This window comes from Haliotis rufescens, unplaced genomic scaffold (genome assembly GCF_023055435.1).
Source record: "Haliotis rufescens isolate VD_foot unplaced genomic scaffold, xgHalRufe1.0.p SCAF_16, whole genome shotgun sequence".
Classification (NCBI taxonomy): domain Eukaryota; kingdom Metazoa; phylum Mollusca; class Gastropoda; order Lepetellida; family Haliotidae; genus Haliotis; species Haliotis rufescens.
This window is the reverse complement of record NW_025963846.1, coordinates 13,324,605-13,343,473: the sequence shown is the minus strand read 5'-3', so window position 1 is coordinate 13,343,473 and position 18,869 is coordinate 13,324,605. Positions and strand designations below refer to the sequence as shown.

The 18,869-nt window shown below is 39.8% G+C and overlaps 1 protein-coding gene across 4 annotated transcripts in view; it reads left to right on the top strand.

Annotated features, from left to right (window-relative positions):
- LOC124135938 (FYVE, RhoGEF and PH domain-containing protein 6-like) overlaps window positions 1-18,869 on the top strand; it is a 67,533-nt gene that overhangs the window by 47,258 nt on the left and 1,406 nt on the right. For 3 of the 4 annotated variants that reach the window (XM_046501667.2, XM_046501642.2, XM_046501659.2), the window contains exons 10-22: window positions 24-82; window positions 528-599; window positions 2,860-2,928; window positions 4,326-4,406; window positions 6,113-6,192; window positions 7,183-7,285; window positions 8,727-8,867; window positions 9,290-9,389; window positions 10,823-10,971; window positions 11,964-12,089; window positions 13,104-13,163; window positions 14,658-14,675; window positions 18,527-18,624. In XM_046501667.2, coding sequence (XP_046357623.2) covers window positions 24-82; window positions 528-599; window positions 2,860-2,928; window positions 4,326-4,406; window positions 6,113-6,192; window positions 7,183-7,285; window positions 8,727-8,867; window positions 9,290-9,389; window positions 10,823-10,971; window positions 11,964-12,089; window positions 13,104-13,163; window positions 14,658-14,675; window positions 18,527-18,624 — 1,156 coding nt within the window. The remainder of the gene's footprint in view (window positions 1-23; window positions 83-527; window positions 600-2,859; window positions 2,929-4,325; window positions 4,407-6,112; window positions 6,193-7,182; window positions 7,286-8,726; window positions 8,868-9,289; window positions 9,390-10,822; window positions 10,972-11,963; window positions 12,090-13,103; window positions 13,164-14,657; window positions 14,676-18,526; window positions 18,625-18,869) is intronic. The other variant, XM_046501651.2, reaches the window with a different exon arrangement.

Sequence of the window (18,869 nt, the reverse complement as noted above, 5' to 3'; positions counted from 1 at the left end):
ATGCATGAGTGTTTTATTTCCAGTTGCCCTGACTATTGTAAGTGAGGTGGCAGACCATGCTAACGAGAGCATGAGGCATGGGGTAGGTGTCGTGTTCAAGTTCTCACACATCTCACACATGTACTTGGCATGGCTCACGCAGTTACAGTGATCATGTCGAACACATAAAGTATGATGAAATATGTCATAAGCATCATTGATGAACTTAAAAAAAGAAATTATGTATAAAATACATTCCTGCGGTGGTCATCTTTGGCCATGTAGTTTGTTAAAAAAATCACTTTTTGTTTATCTCAGAATATCTTTATTCTTTGACAAAGTAGAATATTTCCTTGTTTGTCATCATTTGTATGTTTAGTCATTGTATGTTTTGTTTAAAAATTATTCAATTTTAATAATGTTAATTTTAGGTCAGAATATCTCAATAGATATGTTTTCAGGATTCTCTGACAGTGTCTCTCTCTAGATAGTCTTGACAATCAGTATGTATCAATTGGTCATTATCCAAACTCTTGATAATCTTTCAGGACACCGTGCAGAAGCTGCTGGAGATACAACACTCTCTGATTGGTCAGTTTGAGGTGATCCAGCCAGGCAGAGTGAGTTGAGAAACAGTACATTATTACCCCGTTGAGAAACAGTACATTATTACCCCGTTGAGAAACAGTACATTATTACCCTGTTGAGAAACAGTACATTATTACCCCGTTGAGAAACAGTACATTATTACCCCGTTGAGAAACAGTACATTATTACCCTGTTGAGAAACAGTACATTATTACCCTGTTGAGAAACAGTACATTATTACCCCGTTGAGAAACAGTACATTATTACCCTGTTGAGAAACAGTACATTATTACCCTGTTGAGAAACAGTACATTATTACCCCGTTGAGAAACAGTACATTATTACCCCGTTGAGAAACGGTATATTGTTACCCTGTTGAGAAACAGTACATTATTACCCCGTTGAGAAACAGTACATTATTACCCTGTTGAGAAATGGTATATTGTTACCCTGTTGAGAAACAGTACATTATTACCCTGTTGAGAAACAGTACATTATTACCTCGTTGAGAAACGGTACATTGTTACCCTGTTGAGAAACAGTACATTATTACCCTGTTGAGAAACGGTATATTGTTACCCTGTTGAGAAACAGTACATTATTACCCTGTTGAGAAACAGTACATTATTACCCTGTTGAGAAACAGTACATTATTACCCTGTTGAGAAATGGTATATTGTTACCCTATAGAGAAACGGTATATTGTTACCCTGTTGAGAAATGGTACATCATTACCCTGTTAAGAAACGGTATATTGTTACCCTGTTGAGAAATGGTATATTATTACCCTATAGAGAAACAGTATATTATTACCCTGTTGAGAAACGGTACATCATTACCCTACAGAGAAGAGGTATATTATTACATGTTGAGAAAGGGTATATTATTACCCTGTTGAGAAACAGTATATGATTACCCTGTTCAGAAACGGTATATTTATCCTGTTGAGAAACGGTATATTATTACCCTGTTGAGAAACGGTACATCATTACCCTACAGAGAAGAGGTATATTATTACATGTTGAGAAATGGTATATTACCCTGTTGAGAAACAATATATTATTACCCTGTTGAGAAACAGTATAATGTTCCAACCTCATCACAACAGGTAGTTTATGAAAGTCCTGAATTTTAAATTGCCAAATCTTTTCCTGCAAAGACTTAAGCTTTCTGATTACTTCCTTTGGCATAGAAATTAGATGTTTTGTGTCAGATTACAGACATCTCAAAATGAGGGGATAGCCTGAAAAGTCAAGTGAGCTTATGTCATGGCCTTTGACTCTGTTTTAACCATTCCCTTAAAATATCTCAAAAGGCATATTTAGCTCTGTAGCCGTCTTATTTGGAATTGCCAGCATGCGGGCTGGACTTTGGCATGTGTGTTTCTCCTTATGATGACATATTTTGTTCAGTTCATTGGATTTTAGGGTTAGTATTTAGTCCTCAGTAGGGGACACGGGTGGTCGTGTAAGGCGCTGTGTAGAGTTGCGTCCCTTGGGCAAGCCAGAAACCTATGATTGTGGGTTCAAATCACCCCGATTATGTTTCTAGATTTGTCAGCACCATACACGTGCTCGTGGGTTTCACCAAAGTGTTAAACGTCTGAGAACTGCATCACTTTGGGCTTTCCTCCCACATTAAGCTGACACGCTGTGATATAACTGGAATACTGTTAAAAGCGGCGTTAAACCCAACTCACTCACTCACTCGTCCTCTGTACCTATGCCAGAAATACCTATTATCAATGTTGACAGAAATCATTTATTTAGTGTCATTCTTTAGTTGACATTTTTAACCGTTGATTACATACCCAGGTGAGCTACAGTGCCATGTCACTACTTTTTACAGACTGCATTGAAAGAGCTGGATTATGGCTGACTGATGTAAAACAAGAAACAAACAAACAATCATTGTTAAATTATGTAGAGAAATGGGTCTTTACCAGTGCATATGATGCTAACCGGTGAAGATAGGTCTTCAGCAACCATTGCTTGTCGTAAGAGGCAACTATGCTTGTCGTAAGAGGCGACTAACAGGATTGTGTGGTCAGGCTCGCTGACATGGTTGATGCTTGTCATCGTATCCCAATAGCGTAGATCGGTCCTCATGATATCAATCATTGGATTGTCTGGTCCAGACTCGATTATCTACCTACTGCTGTCATATAGCTGGAATATTGCTGTGTGTGGCCTTAAACAACAAACAAACAAACAAAACATGTGATGCTAGCCAGATACTATTCTAAACTGTGATTTCTCGTGAAGAATGAGTGTTGTTGTGATGATGTTTCAGAATCTCATCAAGCATGGGGAGCTGCAGAAGTCGTCCAGGAAGGAGTTGCAGCCTCGCATGTTTTACCTGGTTTGTTTAAACATGTTGCTATCAAGACAAAACTACCTAACAATATTGTTAAGTTATATTGGTTGAACTACTGAGTTATCTCCCTTTCTTAAAGTTTCCATTCCAGGAGAGAGGACTTCCATGTCAGTAGTAACCTTACATTTCTTCCATTCATGTATTAGACCACCTCCGTGGTCTTGTGGTATAGTGTCCGCCCGGAGAGCAGAAGGTCCGGGGTTTGATCCCGGCCACATCATACCAAAAGACGTTAAAAGATGGTACTTGTTGTTACCCTGTCTGGCGCTCGGCATTAAGGGGCTAAAACAAGGAATGGTCGGCTCGGAGTCAGTATACTGTGTCTGAGTGGGGTATTCATGTTAAACTGCGGCATGGTATCTCAGTGTGCTAGCACTATAAATCGGCATCAGCCCGGACTAGTACAAGCAGCCACACACACACATGCAAACACGTCGCTATATAAGTGCAATAATCTTGGTCGGACATTAAACCCCATTTCACCTCACCTCACCATTCATGTATTCAGTTGCATTATGATGTAATGGAGTGATGTACAGGGAACGATGTGTTTGGTAACAGGTACTCTTTGAGACCTTGCTACAGCTCGAGAGAGCTCTGTGCATTTTAACTTTGATGTGGGTCTATATTGTCAGCTGGTTATGAGTAATAAAGATTAACTATTACTATAGACAGTTTGATTTAATCAGGATTAAGGGCCTATTCCTCTCTTGCTGGACCCGTGAAGATTCCGGGGTAGAATAGGTCTTCAGCAACCCATGCTTGCCGTAAAAGGCGACTAACGGGACCGGGTGGTCAGGCTCGTTGACTTGGTTGATGCATGTCATTGATCCCAATTGCGTGCATCGATGCTCATGATATTAATCACTGGATTGTCTGGTCCAGACTCGATTATTTACAGACCGCCGTCATATAGCTGGAATATTGCTGTGTGCGGCGTAAAACAACAAACAGCAAACCAACCAAAACCAAACTGTTGCTGTGATATGAGGATAAGTTGGAGCTATACCAGCAGTAGAAATAACTTCTGTTGTCATGAACCCTTTGAGGACTGGACTAGGGACATTTGCAGGTCAGATCAGATGAAGATGCATACCTATTTATCTGACCTTGGAAGATGCGGGGTGGAATAGGTCTTCAGTAACCCATGCTTGCCGTAAAAGGCGACTATGCTTGTCGTTAGAGGTCGCTAACAAGATTGGGTGGTCTGACTTGGTTGAAGCATGTCATTGATCCCAATTGCATGGATCGATGCTCATGATATCAATCACTTGATTGTCTGGTCCAGACTCAATTATGTACAGACCGTCATCATATAGCTGGAATATTGCTGAGTGCAGCGTTAAACAACAAACCAACCAACCAACCTATTTATCTTCCAGTTCAACGATGTGCTGCTGTATACCACGCCAGTCGCTGGTGGCTACAGACTCAACAACATTCTGCCTCTCACTGGCATGAAGGTGGGTTTGATCTGCAGGCAAACTGCTCTCAGTGATAGTTCTATCAAGGAGCTCTCTCTACTGTCGCTGCCACAAGCCACCGTTCCCCACTGTGCTGGGCAGCCTTCAACATTGTGAGGAGGGGAACTCCCCACCAACTGACAATTTTATTTACAAACAAGCTGCTTTTTCGTTTTGTTTGTTTGTCAACTGAAAATTATATTCCTTTTTAACATTTTGGTAAACAGTGTGATCAGAATATAAGGAGAAGTTTTGTGCTTTTCTGTTAGACTGCAATCTCTAAAAAATCTTCTTGAAATGTACAATCATAATTTTATAAATATATTTGCAGTTCACTAAAATGACATGGGGTTTTACCAAGACTTAACAAAGTGGGCCCCCAAGGGACCCCAAATAATATATTCAAGTGTCCATGCAGGCAGTATGAGAGAGTCCTGTAATGTAACGAAATGGTGTAGTCTACTGTATATTTTGAGATTACTTTAGAGCCTGGAATGAATCAAAGATCGTGTGGACAGTGGTCATGATTAATGGATGTATGACGCCCATAACTGCTCTTGTGCTGGAGGCAGTCGGTCAAACAAATATATTCAATGCAGCCTATGAAGTCTATAATAGTGGGCAAATCTAGGTTATGACAGTTTCTGAAAATGAAGAGGGTCTCTGGGCTCCATTTTATTATGTCTTATTAAGCTAATTCATCAACTGTTTTTTCTGAGACTAGACGTTAGTCTATGCTGTAGGTATAATGCATATTATCATGCGTCCCTTGAGACGCTGTATATTCCTTTTCTGTTTCTGTTCTCAACAGTTGTGCATACTGGATGCATATTTGTGTATCACTTAAAACCTTATGAAATATACATCCCATAACACAGTATGCATTTCCGTACATTGGTGCTTGGAAAGAAAAAAATAAGATTTCCTATAATGGCCATGTCTTGGCTGGTGGCGCCAGTGATACCAGGAGGGCAACAAAGGTGCCAAGCACTGTGATTGTGTGGCAGTGGTGTAAGGGAGTTAACTCTTTAACCAATGTTAATAGGGCACACATTGTCTCCTTAATGCCAAATTATCTGAGAGTAATTGCATGCTCAGATACTTATAAAAATGGAGATTCCATCCGCTTATCCAGTGTATTATATCTTCATACTTTTTTTTAATAAATATCATGGACATGATTGTGGGTTTGAATCCCGGTTCGCCACGATTATGTTTCTAGGTTTGTCAGCACCATACCCGTGCTCGTGGGATTCACCGATGCATTAAACATCTGAGACCTTCCTCATTTCTGGCATTCCTCCCACATTGAGTTGACATGCTGTCAGATAACTGGAATACTGTTAAAAGCAGCGTTAAGCCCAACTCACTCACTCACTCACTGAGAGCAAGATACTAGAAATACACAAATGTATGGAACTGTTGGAACTGTGTATGCCCTGGTGATGTACTTCAGCCCAGATCACAATATACACGGGGTATAGAAATTAGCATCAGTTTTGAAGGTCTCCACAGGGGAGTCACTTTAAAGTTGGGGTTGTGCTATAGATGACAATATACAGTACTTGTTTTCATCCTTACTCTGTTGTTATCTCAGTTTAATTGGGTAAATCTTTAACTAATTTTACGAGATAAATTATTATTTTGCTGATTTGACAGAGTTATTATGTATCCTTCTAACACAAGTGTGGTTGTTGTTCATGTAGGTCTGCACCCCCCAGCAAGAAGCGTTCAGTAATGAGTTCAGCATCATCAGTGTTCAGCGCTCCTTCACAGTGGCTGCAAGGTACTGTCATACTGCCATAGTTAAAATAAGTCTCTACCAACCTTTGCTTGTTCTGTGACACAAGGGGCGGTCGGGGAGCCTCGTGGTTAAAGCGTTTGCTCGTCACGCCAAAGATCCGGGTTCCATTCCACTCACTCACTCACTCACTCACTCACTCACTCACTCACTCACTCACTCACTCACTCACTCGCCCACTCACTCACCCACTCAGAAATTAATGGATCAGGTGATCAGACTCCGTGACTTGTTTCATTGTGTGTCAATGTACCCAAACAGAGGGATCATAATATGCATGATATCAATCACTGGATTGTCTGGTCCAGCCTTTAATGTTTACAGGCTGCCACCGTATGGCTAGAATATTGCTGACTGCAGCACTAAACAACAGACAAACAATTGATTAGAACTTGGTCACATTCATGTTTATAAAGGGTAGTTACACTATTCACACGCTGACTTTCTTACACTCAATTGTCCGACAGTGGGACATGAGTATATTTATTGTCAAATATGACTTTCCACTGAATAGAATTCTTCTATAACCAGAGTAATGATATGGTACATCCTGCAAATGATTCATGTTTAACGCTTGTTTAACTCATGTGGTCTGTCTTGGATTTTAGATTTGTTTGGTTTTGTTTACATATGTGTTTAGTAATGATAATAACCTACTCTGGGTTATCTCTCCGAAGTGAATTAATGTCAAAAGTGACAAACTTAAAAAATTATTTCACTCAAGACAGAATCCTCATAGCTAGTAGCTTTTTCTCTAATTATGACATTGACTTGTTACAACATTGACAACTAGCTTACCTGGGCTCACTTGCACAAAGCGATCATAGCGCAACCACTATTGTAGGTGTATGGTAAAGTAAGAGAGTTACAATCATTGTAGCGCGAAGATCACTTTGTGTAAGTGGATCCAGGTCTTGCCTACCTCAGATGTTTCATTTATATTTCCATATTTGTTTATGATCCCTACTTTTCCAGCACCCTGGAGGAGAGAGATGAGTGGCTGAAGGCCCTCACATCAGCCATCAGTGAGATAACCTCGAGGAGACACACTTTCGAAGCCATGCAGCATGGGCAACAGGTAGAGGGAGATAACTCTGTTAAACATTTGGATGTCTCTTGTTTTGTTTGTTGTTTGTTGTTTGTTGTTTAACGCCGCACTCAGCAGTATCCCAGCTATATGACGGCGGTCTGTAAATAATCGAGTCTGGACCAGACAGTCCAGTGATTGACATCATGAGCATCGATCCACGCAATTTGGATCGATGACATGCATCAACCAAGTCATTGAGTCTGACCACCCGATCCTGTTAGTCACCTTTTACGACAAGCATAGTCGCCTTTTACGGCAAGCATGGGTTGCTGAAGACCGATTCTACCCCGTATCTTCACGGGTCGATGTCACTTGTAATTTACAGAATGTAAGGAATAATGGTGTGTTGATATCTCAACCGGGACAGGTGTCATCTCTCCATCAACTGAACGGACCTGATTCAGCAAATCCTCAATTCACTCAGCCTCAGGATTCAGTGTTTTAATAGGTCCTCAGCAGCCTATGCTTGTCGTACGAAGCCACTAAATGGATTGGGTGGTCAGGCTCGGTGACTTGGTTGATGGTGTATCATGATGGTGTCAGTTATTGCTCATAGTATCAATCACTGATATATCTGGTCCAGGCACACCTGTTCACAGGCTGAGACAGAAGTGATGTGTTTGTTGTTCAGTGCCACACTTAGCAATATTCCAGCTATAAGATGGCGGCCTGTAAATAATCGAGTCTGGACCAGACTGTCCAGTGATTGATATTGTGAGCAACTATCCACTGCATGAGAGTACATTGACAGGCATTCAACCAAGTCAACGAGCCTGATTCATTTTGTCGCCTCTTACTACCAGAAGAGGTTGCTGAGGGCCTATTCTAACCCGGAACCTCACGGGTTGCCAAGTTATGTATTGTATTGAATGGATACACTACACAAGTGATGGACAAAATACATTTGGTTATCAAATAAAAGTACTCTTCTATTTTTTGTTCAAAACAGTTGTTTCGTTAAAACACACAAACAATTGCCTTTTTCCCATAGTCTGGCAATGGTGTTTCACATGATGCAAGACCCGTGAAGATCAGGGGTAGAATAGGTCTTCAACAACACCTGCTTGCCATAAGAAGCGACTATGTTTGCTGTAAAAGGCGACTATGCTTGTCCTAAAAGGCGACTAACAGGATCGGGTGGTCAGGCTCGCTGACTTGGTTGATGCATGTCATCGTATCCCAATTGCGTAGATCAGTGCTCAAGATGTCAATCACTGGATTGTCTGGTCCAGACTCGATTATTTTCAGACTGCCGTCATATAGCTGTAATGTTGCTGAGTGTGACGTTAGACAACAAACAAACACATGATGCAAACACAGTTGATGATCTCAGTTTACAGGGTCTCTCTGTTTCAAGTCAATAAAATTACATGATGGCACTTGGGATTTGAAGTATTCCATGACATTGACTTTATCCCTTCTCTCTCAGACTTTCTTGCTGGACAAGGACTTTGTGTTGGGCCACAAGGCGCCACTGTGGGTGCCGGATGCCCGCGTCACCATGTGCCAGCTGTGTCTCGGAGAGTTCACCATCACCTGGAGGCGACACCACTGTCGTTCGTGTGGGAGGGTGAGTTGTCTCCCTTTACAAGGAATTCTTATGTATGTTTTAACGTTTTCAACTTAAATTTTACCTCTGATGGATAGTTAGGTTTCAGTGTTCATGTGTTTTATTGATATGGAGGAAAAAGTAGAATTTGACATTGTCACAAAGGAACATGAACACATTTAGGAATTAATAAGGGTTTAACATGGCCACTAATGTGAGGATAGTGATAAGTCGTAAGGAGCTTTCAATGTAATACTGGATTTAGCTCATTGTGTCTACCTTGACTACCTATATTGTTCCTTCATATTTTATCTTTACCAACATTGTTCAGAATCAAGTCAAATATGTTTTTTAATTAAAACCTTTTTCTGGCAGTATTTAATAGTTTTCCACTGTACATTCAACTTAATCTGAGCCTGACAATGACTGTGTGTGTTTGACAGGTTGTGTGTGGGTACTGTTCAGACAATAAGGCGCCTCTGCGTTACCTGAAGTACAAGTCATCTCGTGTATGTGATGACTGCTTTGAGAAGTTAGAGAAAGGTAAGTCTGTGATAGTCCACGGCAAATTGGCAGATCCTCCACTCACTTTATGACATGTCATTCATGCTAGTCTCATTAATATCAGGGCCCACTTGCACAAAGCGATCTTAGTGCGAAGATGATTGTAACTCCCATACTTAAACATAGGCTTACAATAGTCTTAGCTCTAAGATCGTTTTGTGCAAGTGGGCCCAGGTCTTTACACCTCTCTGTGTGAAGATGTGAAGATCAACCCTCCATAGTATTATGACATTAATGACAAAATTTGTTTCTTTGTTTGTTGTTTAATGCCACACTAGGCAGTATTCCAGCTATGTGACTGCGGTCTGTAAATCTGGACCAGATAATCCAGTGATTGACATCTTGAGCATCGATCCCCGCAATTGGGATACAATGACATGCATCAACCAAGTCAGCGAGCCTGACCACCCGATACCGTTAGACGCCTCTTATAGCAAGCATTGGTTGCTGAAGACCTTTTCTACCCTAAATCTTCACGGGTCACTAATGACAAAAACTTCAGGATTGAAACTAAGTATGATGTCACTTGCAGATTATTACAAAATATGAAGCTTTGATGGATGCATATTAATAAGAACCAAGAGGATATCAATTACAGTGAACTGAAAATCATTTGTCAGTCTTGTGGACCAGTCTGATGTCATTAATGTCAATTTAAATCATTCATTCTATATATTCCTTTTGTCTGTTGTTTAACGCCACACTTGGCAATATACGAAGCCACTAAACGGACAGGGTGGTCAGGCTGGGTGACTTGGTTGGACGGTGTCGGTTATTGCTCATTGTATCAATCACTGATATATCTGGTCAAGGCACACCTGTTCACAGCCTGAGACAAAAGTTATGTGTTTGTTGTTCAGTGCCACACTCAGCAATATTCCAGCTATATGATGGCGGCCTGTAAATAATTGAGTCTGGACCAGACTGTCCAGTGATTGATATTGTGGGAGACAACAGCCTCGGTATAACAGTGGTAACGTATTACTTATAGAATATTCCGATAAGGAAAATTCTACAAAATCATTTGTCAGTCTTGTGGACCAGTCTGATGTCATTAATGTCAATTTAAATCATTCATTCTCCATATTCCTTTTGTTTGTTGTTTAACGCCGCACTCGGCAATATTCCAGCTATATGACAGCGGTCTGTAAATAATCAAGCCTGTGCCAGACAGTCCAGTGATTGACATCATGAGCATCGCTCCAATCACTTGTGATACGATGACATGCATCAACCAAGTCAGTGAGCCTGAACACCCGATCCTGTTAGTCGCCTCTTACGACAAGCATAGTCGCCTTTTACGGCAAGCATGGGTTGCTGAAGACCTCATCTACCCCGGATTTTCACGTGAATATATACGCCTCATGTTTTCCTTGTCCATAATTGACTAATCATCCACTTTCTGCCTTCAGTTGTAGATGAAGAGGATGGCAATGTGGAGCCAGAGGAGAGTGGTGCACAGCCTTCAAAAATCAGTCTCAAGAGTCTGAAAGATAGGTTTCAGAAAATCAGGAGAAGTGGTCGCAAGTCTCAGATGAAAAGACCGGCTGTACTGAAAGAAGTGAGTCAGATATGGATAACATTATAATGTACCTAATATAAGTCCATATATCTTTTTGTTACACCTCTATTAAAAATCTTGCAGTTCCATTGGTTAATCCATACCATGTGATGACAAACACATTTCAATGTAGACCCCGCAATCATGTGACTGAAACTGACCTCAAATATTGACTAGTTAAATGATTAGTATTGACCAGTATACAAATGATTTTTCTTGACGAGGTAAATATGCAAAAACAAATGAACCCTCGGACCCGACCCCTTTGGCAGTCTGCAGCCTCGGTCCGGTCAGGCCACCTCATGGGAAGGGTCCTTGTTTTCGCATGTTGACCTCGTCAAAGAGTAATTATTGGTATAGAAATACATTGTTACCGGTACAGCACCTGGAAGATAAGAGTTTTTCCTGAGATTTTAAGATGGTAATTTTCAATATGATGATACAGTAGAACATTGTTGTAACAAACAAGTATATAACATAGAAAGGGTTGTAGCAAACTATTTCAAAGTGGTATTGATATTATTGTCTGTGTGGAAAACATTATTGCGTGACTGCTTGACTCAGAAAATAATGCCTTTACAATGATAACAGTACATTTTAATCACAAGGCCAGACATTTTTAATTTTTCATTTCACGGGCCCACCCTTTTTTGAAAAACAGCTTTAAAAAGAAAGAAATGAAACAAGAAAGTATTTATTTTTATCATTTCTCCCCCTAGTAATATAGTCCCTCTTAAAAAATACAAACATGTTATATGTAAGTTCCATGTCTACATCACTCTCAGTGATTCAAAAGGCCACCTGCCACGACAGAATGCCTTTCATATATATAAATAGATGATTGACACAGCTATTTATACTTTTTTATATTTCGACTGATCTTGTGTGGAAAAGCTGGAATAAATCCATGAAACATAAAAATTTTAAAAAATGTGGCCTAACTGTGTAAGTCCATTGATCATAAACAATTTTCATACTTTCTTTCTCCTCAGGTCCGTGCCAATGATGAAGGATCTGTAATGAGTGGATATCTTCGTGTCCTTAAAAATACCAAGAAATGGAAGAAGCTGTGGTTTGTGGTCAAGGACAAGGTTCTCTACACTTACAAAGCTAGTGAGGTGAGGGTTAAAAAAATAGGCTTTTTTCGTGTGTTATATGAATGAATAGCTTGTTTCTTGATTTTTTTTCAAAGTGTTTGAAAACTTATCCTTACTATTGAAAAGTTAACATTATGTTATTAAACAGCCTCGCTGTTGAGTGTTAGCTCTTGAAACCAGTTCCCCAATACATTAATCCCATGACTGGTGTCTTCGTGTAAGCCTTCTGCTACTGCTAATAACGGTAATACCGTATTCGACGTAATAAGCGCCCAGGGCGCTCTCAAAATTAGAAATTGGGGGCTCTTATTAGAATATTATTTTGGTGAAAAAAAACAGAGTTGAAAGATAAATTTCTTGGTTTATGGTGACAGCCTGAAATGTTTATGTACGACAGATATATTTTCCCAGAATTTAATTGCCCATAATTAAGGGTGCATATAACACACGAGTGTGTATTATACGCGAATAAATAAGTCTTGTGTACATTGATCAATCGGAAGGGGTGCTAATTGGGATTGTTCACCAGCCTATATATCTGCAAATATCGCCGTGGGCGCTTATTAGAGCGGGACGCTTATTACGTCGAATACAGTACCTCACTCTGGGACATCCATATTGGCTGATGAAGCAGCCTAAACTGGTTGCAAGAAGTGACTTAATAAAATGAATGGTAAGGCTTGTTGACATGGGTAGGGTGTCATCGAACTCGACGACGTGGATCCAGATTGTCTGATCCAGAATTCTGCCATGATTCAGCTGGAATATTGTTGAGTGCAGTGTTGAATAACAAACAAACATATCTAACCCATTGAAGGAGTTTCTGTGTTTGATGTGGGTTGTGGGGGGGCAGTCGGGTAGCCTAGTGGTTAAAGCGTTCGATCGTCACGCTGAAGACCCAGGTTCTATTCCCAACATGGGTACAATGTGTGAAGCCCATTTCTGGTGTCCCCCTCTGTGATATTGCTGGAATATTGTTTAAAGTGGCGTAAAACCATACTCACTCATTTACTTACTTACTGATGTGTGTTGTAGGACATGGCTGCCATAGAGAGTCTACCACTACTGGGCTTTGAGGTGTCAAGGACGACTGTGGTAGGTGTTGGTGGGAACATTTGTATCAGTACATCGTGCTGGAGTTCAAATCTTGTAAGGTGTCTTTGTTAATTACAGATTATTGCAGATTATTTTTTCTTAAACGCTCGGGGCTGTGGTGAAAATAGACATGACATTAAAAAAACTTGTTTTTCTTGAAGTGACCCTTTGAATATTTTCTGCTGTGGGAAGTAGGGGAAAGAAAATAAATATTAGTACTGCTATTGCAGCTTTCTCATTTTGTCCACTTTGAACTGCAATTATTTATAAGGCTTGGGCAGAAATTATTACTTCTCATGGTGAGGGGTATAAGTGTCATCATTATATTATCTTGGTCATTGATTGTCAATCTATGCTTTGTTAAGGAGGAGACCCATGAAGATCCAGAGTGGAATAGGTCTTCAGCAACCCATTCTTGCTGTAAAAGGCGACTATGCTTGTCGTAAGAGGCGACTAACGTGATTGGGTGGCCAGGCTTGCTGACTTGGTTGATGCATGTCATTGTATCCCAATTGTGTGGATCGATGCTCATGATGTCACTTACTGGATTATCTGGTCCAGACACGATTATTTACAGACAGCCGTCATATAGCTTGAATATTGCTGAGCGCGCAGTTAACCAACAAACATCATCATCATCATCTTGTTAAGGAGGAATGGTGCTTTAACGTCACTTAATACTGTCATCAGAAATTGATACCTTTTACCAACTGACATAACTGCCAAGCACTAATGAAGTCACTGCTTGTTTAATTATCACCTATATGCATGGTGTTGGGCTATGACCCTATAGGTTACCATTCAAATAAGCACAAAAGACGACCATCACATTGTTTTATTGTGTGTCTGAACTTGGTGCAGTCATTAAATTAAGGGAGAGTTTGTCACATCCTAATGAATAGAGGCATGGTATTGGAGTAAAATATCTGATTTTAAGAGATTGAGCTTAGTGTTGATTGCGATGCATGCTGATCTGGCTACACCTCACAAATGAGGGTTTAGAGAGGGCCTCACAAATGAGGGTTTAGAGGGTACTCATACTCTCAATAAGGTGAAAAATGGAACATTGATAATGATATTATGTATTGTTTTATTCAAAGAGAAGATTTTGAAAACATTTGACATCGTATTTAATATGTTGTTTTAGAACTGTTGTGATTTTGGATGTAGATTTTGTTTGCTGGTGTTACCAACACACATGGTGTAATGGAACAACATGTAGTGAAGAGAAGTGTTTGTAACAAACCATGTGTTAGAGGGTGTCTTGAATGAATAAATTCAGTGAAGAGCAGAAATAGTCATGCCCTGACTGTGAGCTGACAAGTACTTTTGCATTTTACAAACATACATACATTTTCAGTATCGTGGTAAAAGTAGACATATTAATATTTTATGAATATTCTTTCACACAAGTTGAAATATGTGACAAACACCATGTGACTGGATGCATGTATTTTAGTATAAGGTTGCATGATGACAATTCCCTCTTTACAGGATCACTTAAAAACCGGGGTAAGACATGACAGTTGGTATTGTGTCAAACTGCATTTCGCTTCATGAATTTTCCCTAGTCAAAGCACACTGCATAGGTCTACTTTACTTCATGCCTGTCATAACAGATGACTATAATGGAGATCAGTTGGTCATCACAGCTTGAGTATGAATTGTTTTTTCAACGGATTGCCGCCTGGCAAGACCAACCCTCAATGGGTTTGCTGCTCATGATGTTGACCACCAGTTAGCTGGTACAGACTCTACATTAGAAGCCATCACAATGTAGCTGTCATTGTGCTGACATTGGCAGAAAACAATGCTGATCTATGTCATCAATCCCAATTGCGTGGATCGATGCTCATGATATCAATCACTGGATTGTCTGGTCCAGACTTGATTATTTACAGACCGCCATCATATAGCTGGAATATTGCTGAGTGCGGCATAAAACAACTAATCAACCAACCAACCAACTCTGTTATTTCTTTACATGCATAAACCTCACTTCCTTCAGCTTTCTTATATGTGTTTGATTTTGTTAGTAACAGTTTGAAGTTGCTTTTAACCCAAAGGACGCAGTCTTAGTACATGTAGAGTGTCTCATTTCTGTCAACAGTTCATGAAATGACTGTCATAATTATGATAATATATTGAAAGTGTTTTAATATTCATCTTATCAGGTTTTAGACCGGCTTAAGCTTTAAGAACTTTTTTTCTTTTTTTTTTACAAAATAACAGTGTGTAACAGATATTTTAATCACAATCAAGTTATATTTGTCACAGTTCTGTTCTGATTATTTTTAGAATTAGTAGAATTAATAATTGATGATGTGTTTCTGTCTGTGATCACTGAGGGTATCAAGTATTGCAGTGAAACCTCATTCATCAAACTGCCATGAACCTTGTCCCCATCATCTCAAGTCCTATCGCCTAGGAGTAGGAGGTATCACTACAGAGACATTGCTGAACAATACTTTGCAGACCATTGTGACATCATCGGTTACCATGACATCACAATCAAATAACATCACTAATCTATCTGGTTACAGTACCTGATTACAAACTGAAAAGTTTGGTGGAACAATTTTGGATGATAAATAGAACCTTAACCTTATACTGGCATATTTGATATAAAAAAAACACAAGTCTATGAAAGTTTAAAACTCCTCCACAAGCCTCGGATATTTGTAACTTTCATCAACTCGTCTTGATATATTTGACCAGGGGAGCCACTGGTTATATTTTTTATGTGATTGTTTGAAGTTGGTATGGCACCCATGATGCCTGCAGACAGAGAACTGACTGTCTTGATGCAATACAGGTGTCAGATGCTTTAACATGTTGAAATTTACAAACTTTCTTTTCATAATGGAGAAAAAATGAAAATCTTTTTATTTGACTTTCGGAATCAACAGATTCGAGTGATTTCTCTGAATTATACTATGTTATGGTTGATGTATAATTTGTTTTGCATTATGGCCTGTAGTTGCTTCAGTTTTACTTGTTAATATGTACGTTCAGAATGGCCAGTTTATTCCTTGCTCAGAGGGAGAACAGGTGGCCAAGTCCTCTGAGGCGCAGACCCTTGGGCACGCAAGAAACCTATGATTGTGGGTTCGAATCCCGGTTCGCCCCGATTATGTTTCAAGGTTTGTCAGCACCATACCCGTGCTCATGGGTTTCACCGAAGTAAAAGTCTGAGACCTGCATCACTTCGGGCTTTCCTCCCACATTAAGCTGACATGCCGCAATATAACTGGAATACTGTTTAAAGCGGTGTTAAACCCAACTCACTTACTCACTCCTAGCTCAGAATCAACTACAAGAACAATACCGTGGCTTAAATGAATAGCAATAATTTATTAACGGGTACATATGTTAAAGATGACATAGAAAGTTTCAATATAAACAACTTCAACAACACCATACACCGTGATGCAGTCTGCAGACGATATTTGGCCCCATCAGTGCGCCAATTTTGGTTAGCATTAGTGTTAACATCACAGATTATGGCATTGCCTATGTTACTTTGTTTGAACTTATTGCAGTATCTAATGGTAAGACAACATTATGAATCATACAAAAATTCCCTATTTTGGAAATCCCCTCCCTTCCTGGATAAATCCCTGCCTTTGACAGTATGTATGTCCCATGGTGGACCCTGAACTGTTGTGTGCAGAGGTTGACAGTTGAAGACTGAGATAATGAGGTTTTACTGGATACTGTATTCGACATAATAAGCACCCAGGGCGCTCTCAAAATTAGAAATAGGGAGCTCTTATTAGAATATTAATTTGGTGTAAAAAAACAGAGTTGAAAGATCGTAAATTCCGAGGTTTATGCTGACAGCCTGAAATGTTTATATATGACAGATATATTTTCCAGAATTTAATTAACACGAATAAATAAGTCTTGTGTACATTGAACAATCGGAAGGGTTGCTAATTGGGATTGTTCACTAGCCAATATATTAGCAAATATCGCTGTGGGCGCTTATTAGAACGGGGCGCTTATTACGACGAATACGGTACATGTGTTCCCAGCTATCAGCACACTTTATCACACCTGAAAACATTAAGCCAATTATGCACAGTATGCACAATTTATTAGTTGCCGTCTTTCTTTTTGTTCATTGTAGGCTAGTAACTTTGTGACCTATCATTAGTGTGTTACACTTGGCCTTCTATGTTGTGATATTTGAATGTATTTGATGAGTATCTGCTCTTCTACAGAATTCTGTGTTTTCTGTAAGTATCCTGTTGTAACCAACAGCTATCAATACCCACCTATAGTGGTATTTACCTTGGTGTTCCTGGCCCATATAACCACTCCTCAGGTATATATATGACTGCTAGGTTGTTATGCATATTTATCCCCCAAGTTATATTTAACACTGGTGGATGGAGGAGCTCAGGTTGTGTCCTGTGTATCACCTTTACAGTTGCTAGACATGGAGGATGGGTTTTGTTCATATTTGTAATGTTTTTTTCCTAATGTACAGTTTGTTCCCCTTGGGTGTGTCTGTCACCTATTATCATGGGTTTGAATCCTGGTTCGCTTTAATTGTGTTTTTAGATCTGTCAGCACCATCCCCATGCTCATTGGTTTACCAAAGTGGTAGATGTCTAAGACCTGTATCATTTTGAGCTTTCCTCCCTCAACAAACTGACATGTTGTGATAGTCTGTCATAGCTTTGTTGAACCCAACTAACTCATTGGGCAGGCAGACAAAAGTTATTTATAACTAAACAGTACTTGAATGTCTGTGGATCTTGTTCATGTGATCCCAGTTTAGAATATGTACTTGTCAAAAGTACGAAATAAATTGAGGCATTTGGACACAAGGTGTGACCGGGTTGATTTTGTGTGATGTTTTCCTCATGCTTTAAACCACAATCGTGAAGATCTGAGGTAGAATAGGTCTTCAGCAACCCATGCTTGTCATAAAAGGCGACTATGCTTGTCGTAAGAGGCAACTAACGGGATCAGGTGGTCGGGCTCGCTGACTTGGTTGATGCATGTCTTTGTATCCCAATTGCGTGGAATCACTGGAATGTCTGGTCCAGACTCGATTATTTACAGACTGCTGTCATATAGCTGGAATATAGGGGTGTTAAACAACAAACAATCAACAATCAATTTTAGATAATAAATAGAACCTTATCCTTATGCTGATATAAAACATGGAGTCCACACCTTTCTCCCAGTCAATATAAAGTGGGAAAAATCCATATATACTCATTCATTTGGCTTTGGTCAGAAAATGTTTCTAGTTTTATCTTGCTCTGCTTGTTTCCCATGTTCAGGGTGTTTGTGACAGTGGGTGATGTGTGTTGGGTGTGATCAACTTGGTCATGTCTGTATTTCAGTGGATCGAGGGCGCAGAGCCGGATCTGGTGTTTCAGCTGACCCACAGCAACACACAGCCACACATCTTCCGCACAGACAGTGCAGCAGCCACTGAAAAGTAAGGGCAAATCATATTACTTAAAAGATAATCTTACAGATGTATTAAAAAACTTCATCATCATCATATTTATGCAGATGCCTAAGTTCAGGGCCCACTTGCACAAAGCGATCTTAGCACTCGACTATTGTAAGCCTATGTTCAAGTATGAGTGTTACGAACATCTTAGCGCTAAGATCGCTTTGTGCAAGAAGGCCCAGATGTGGATATTACCATTATGATAAGCTGAACTAGGATAATTGTAA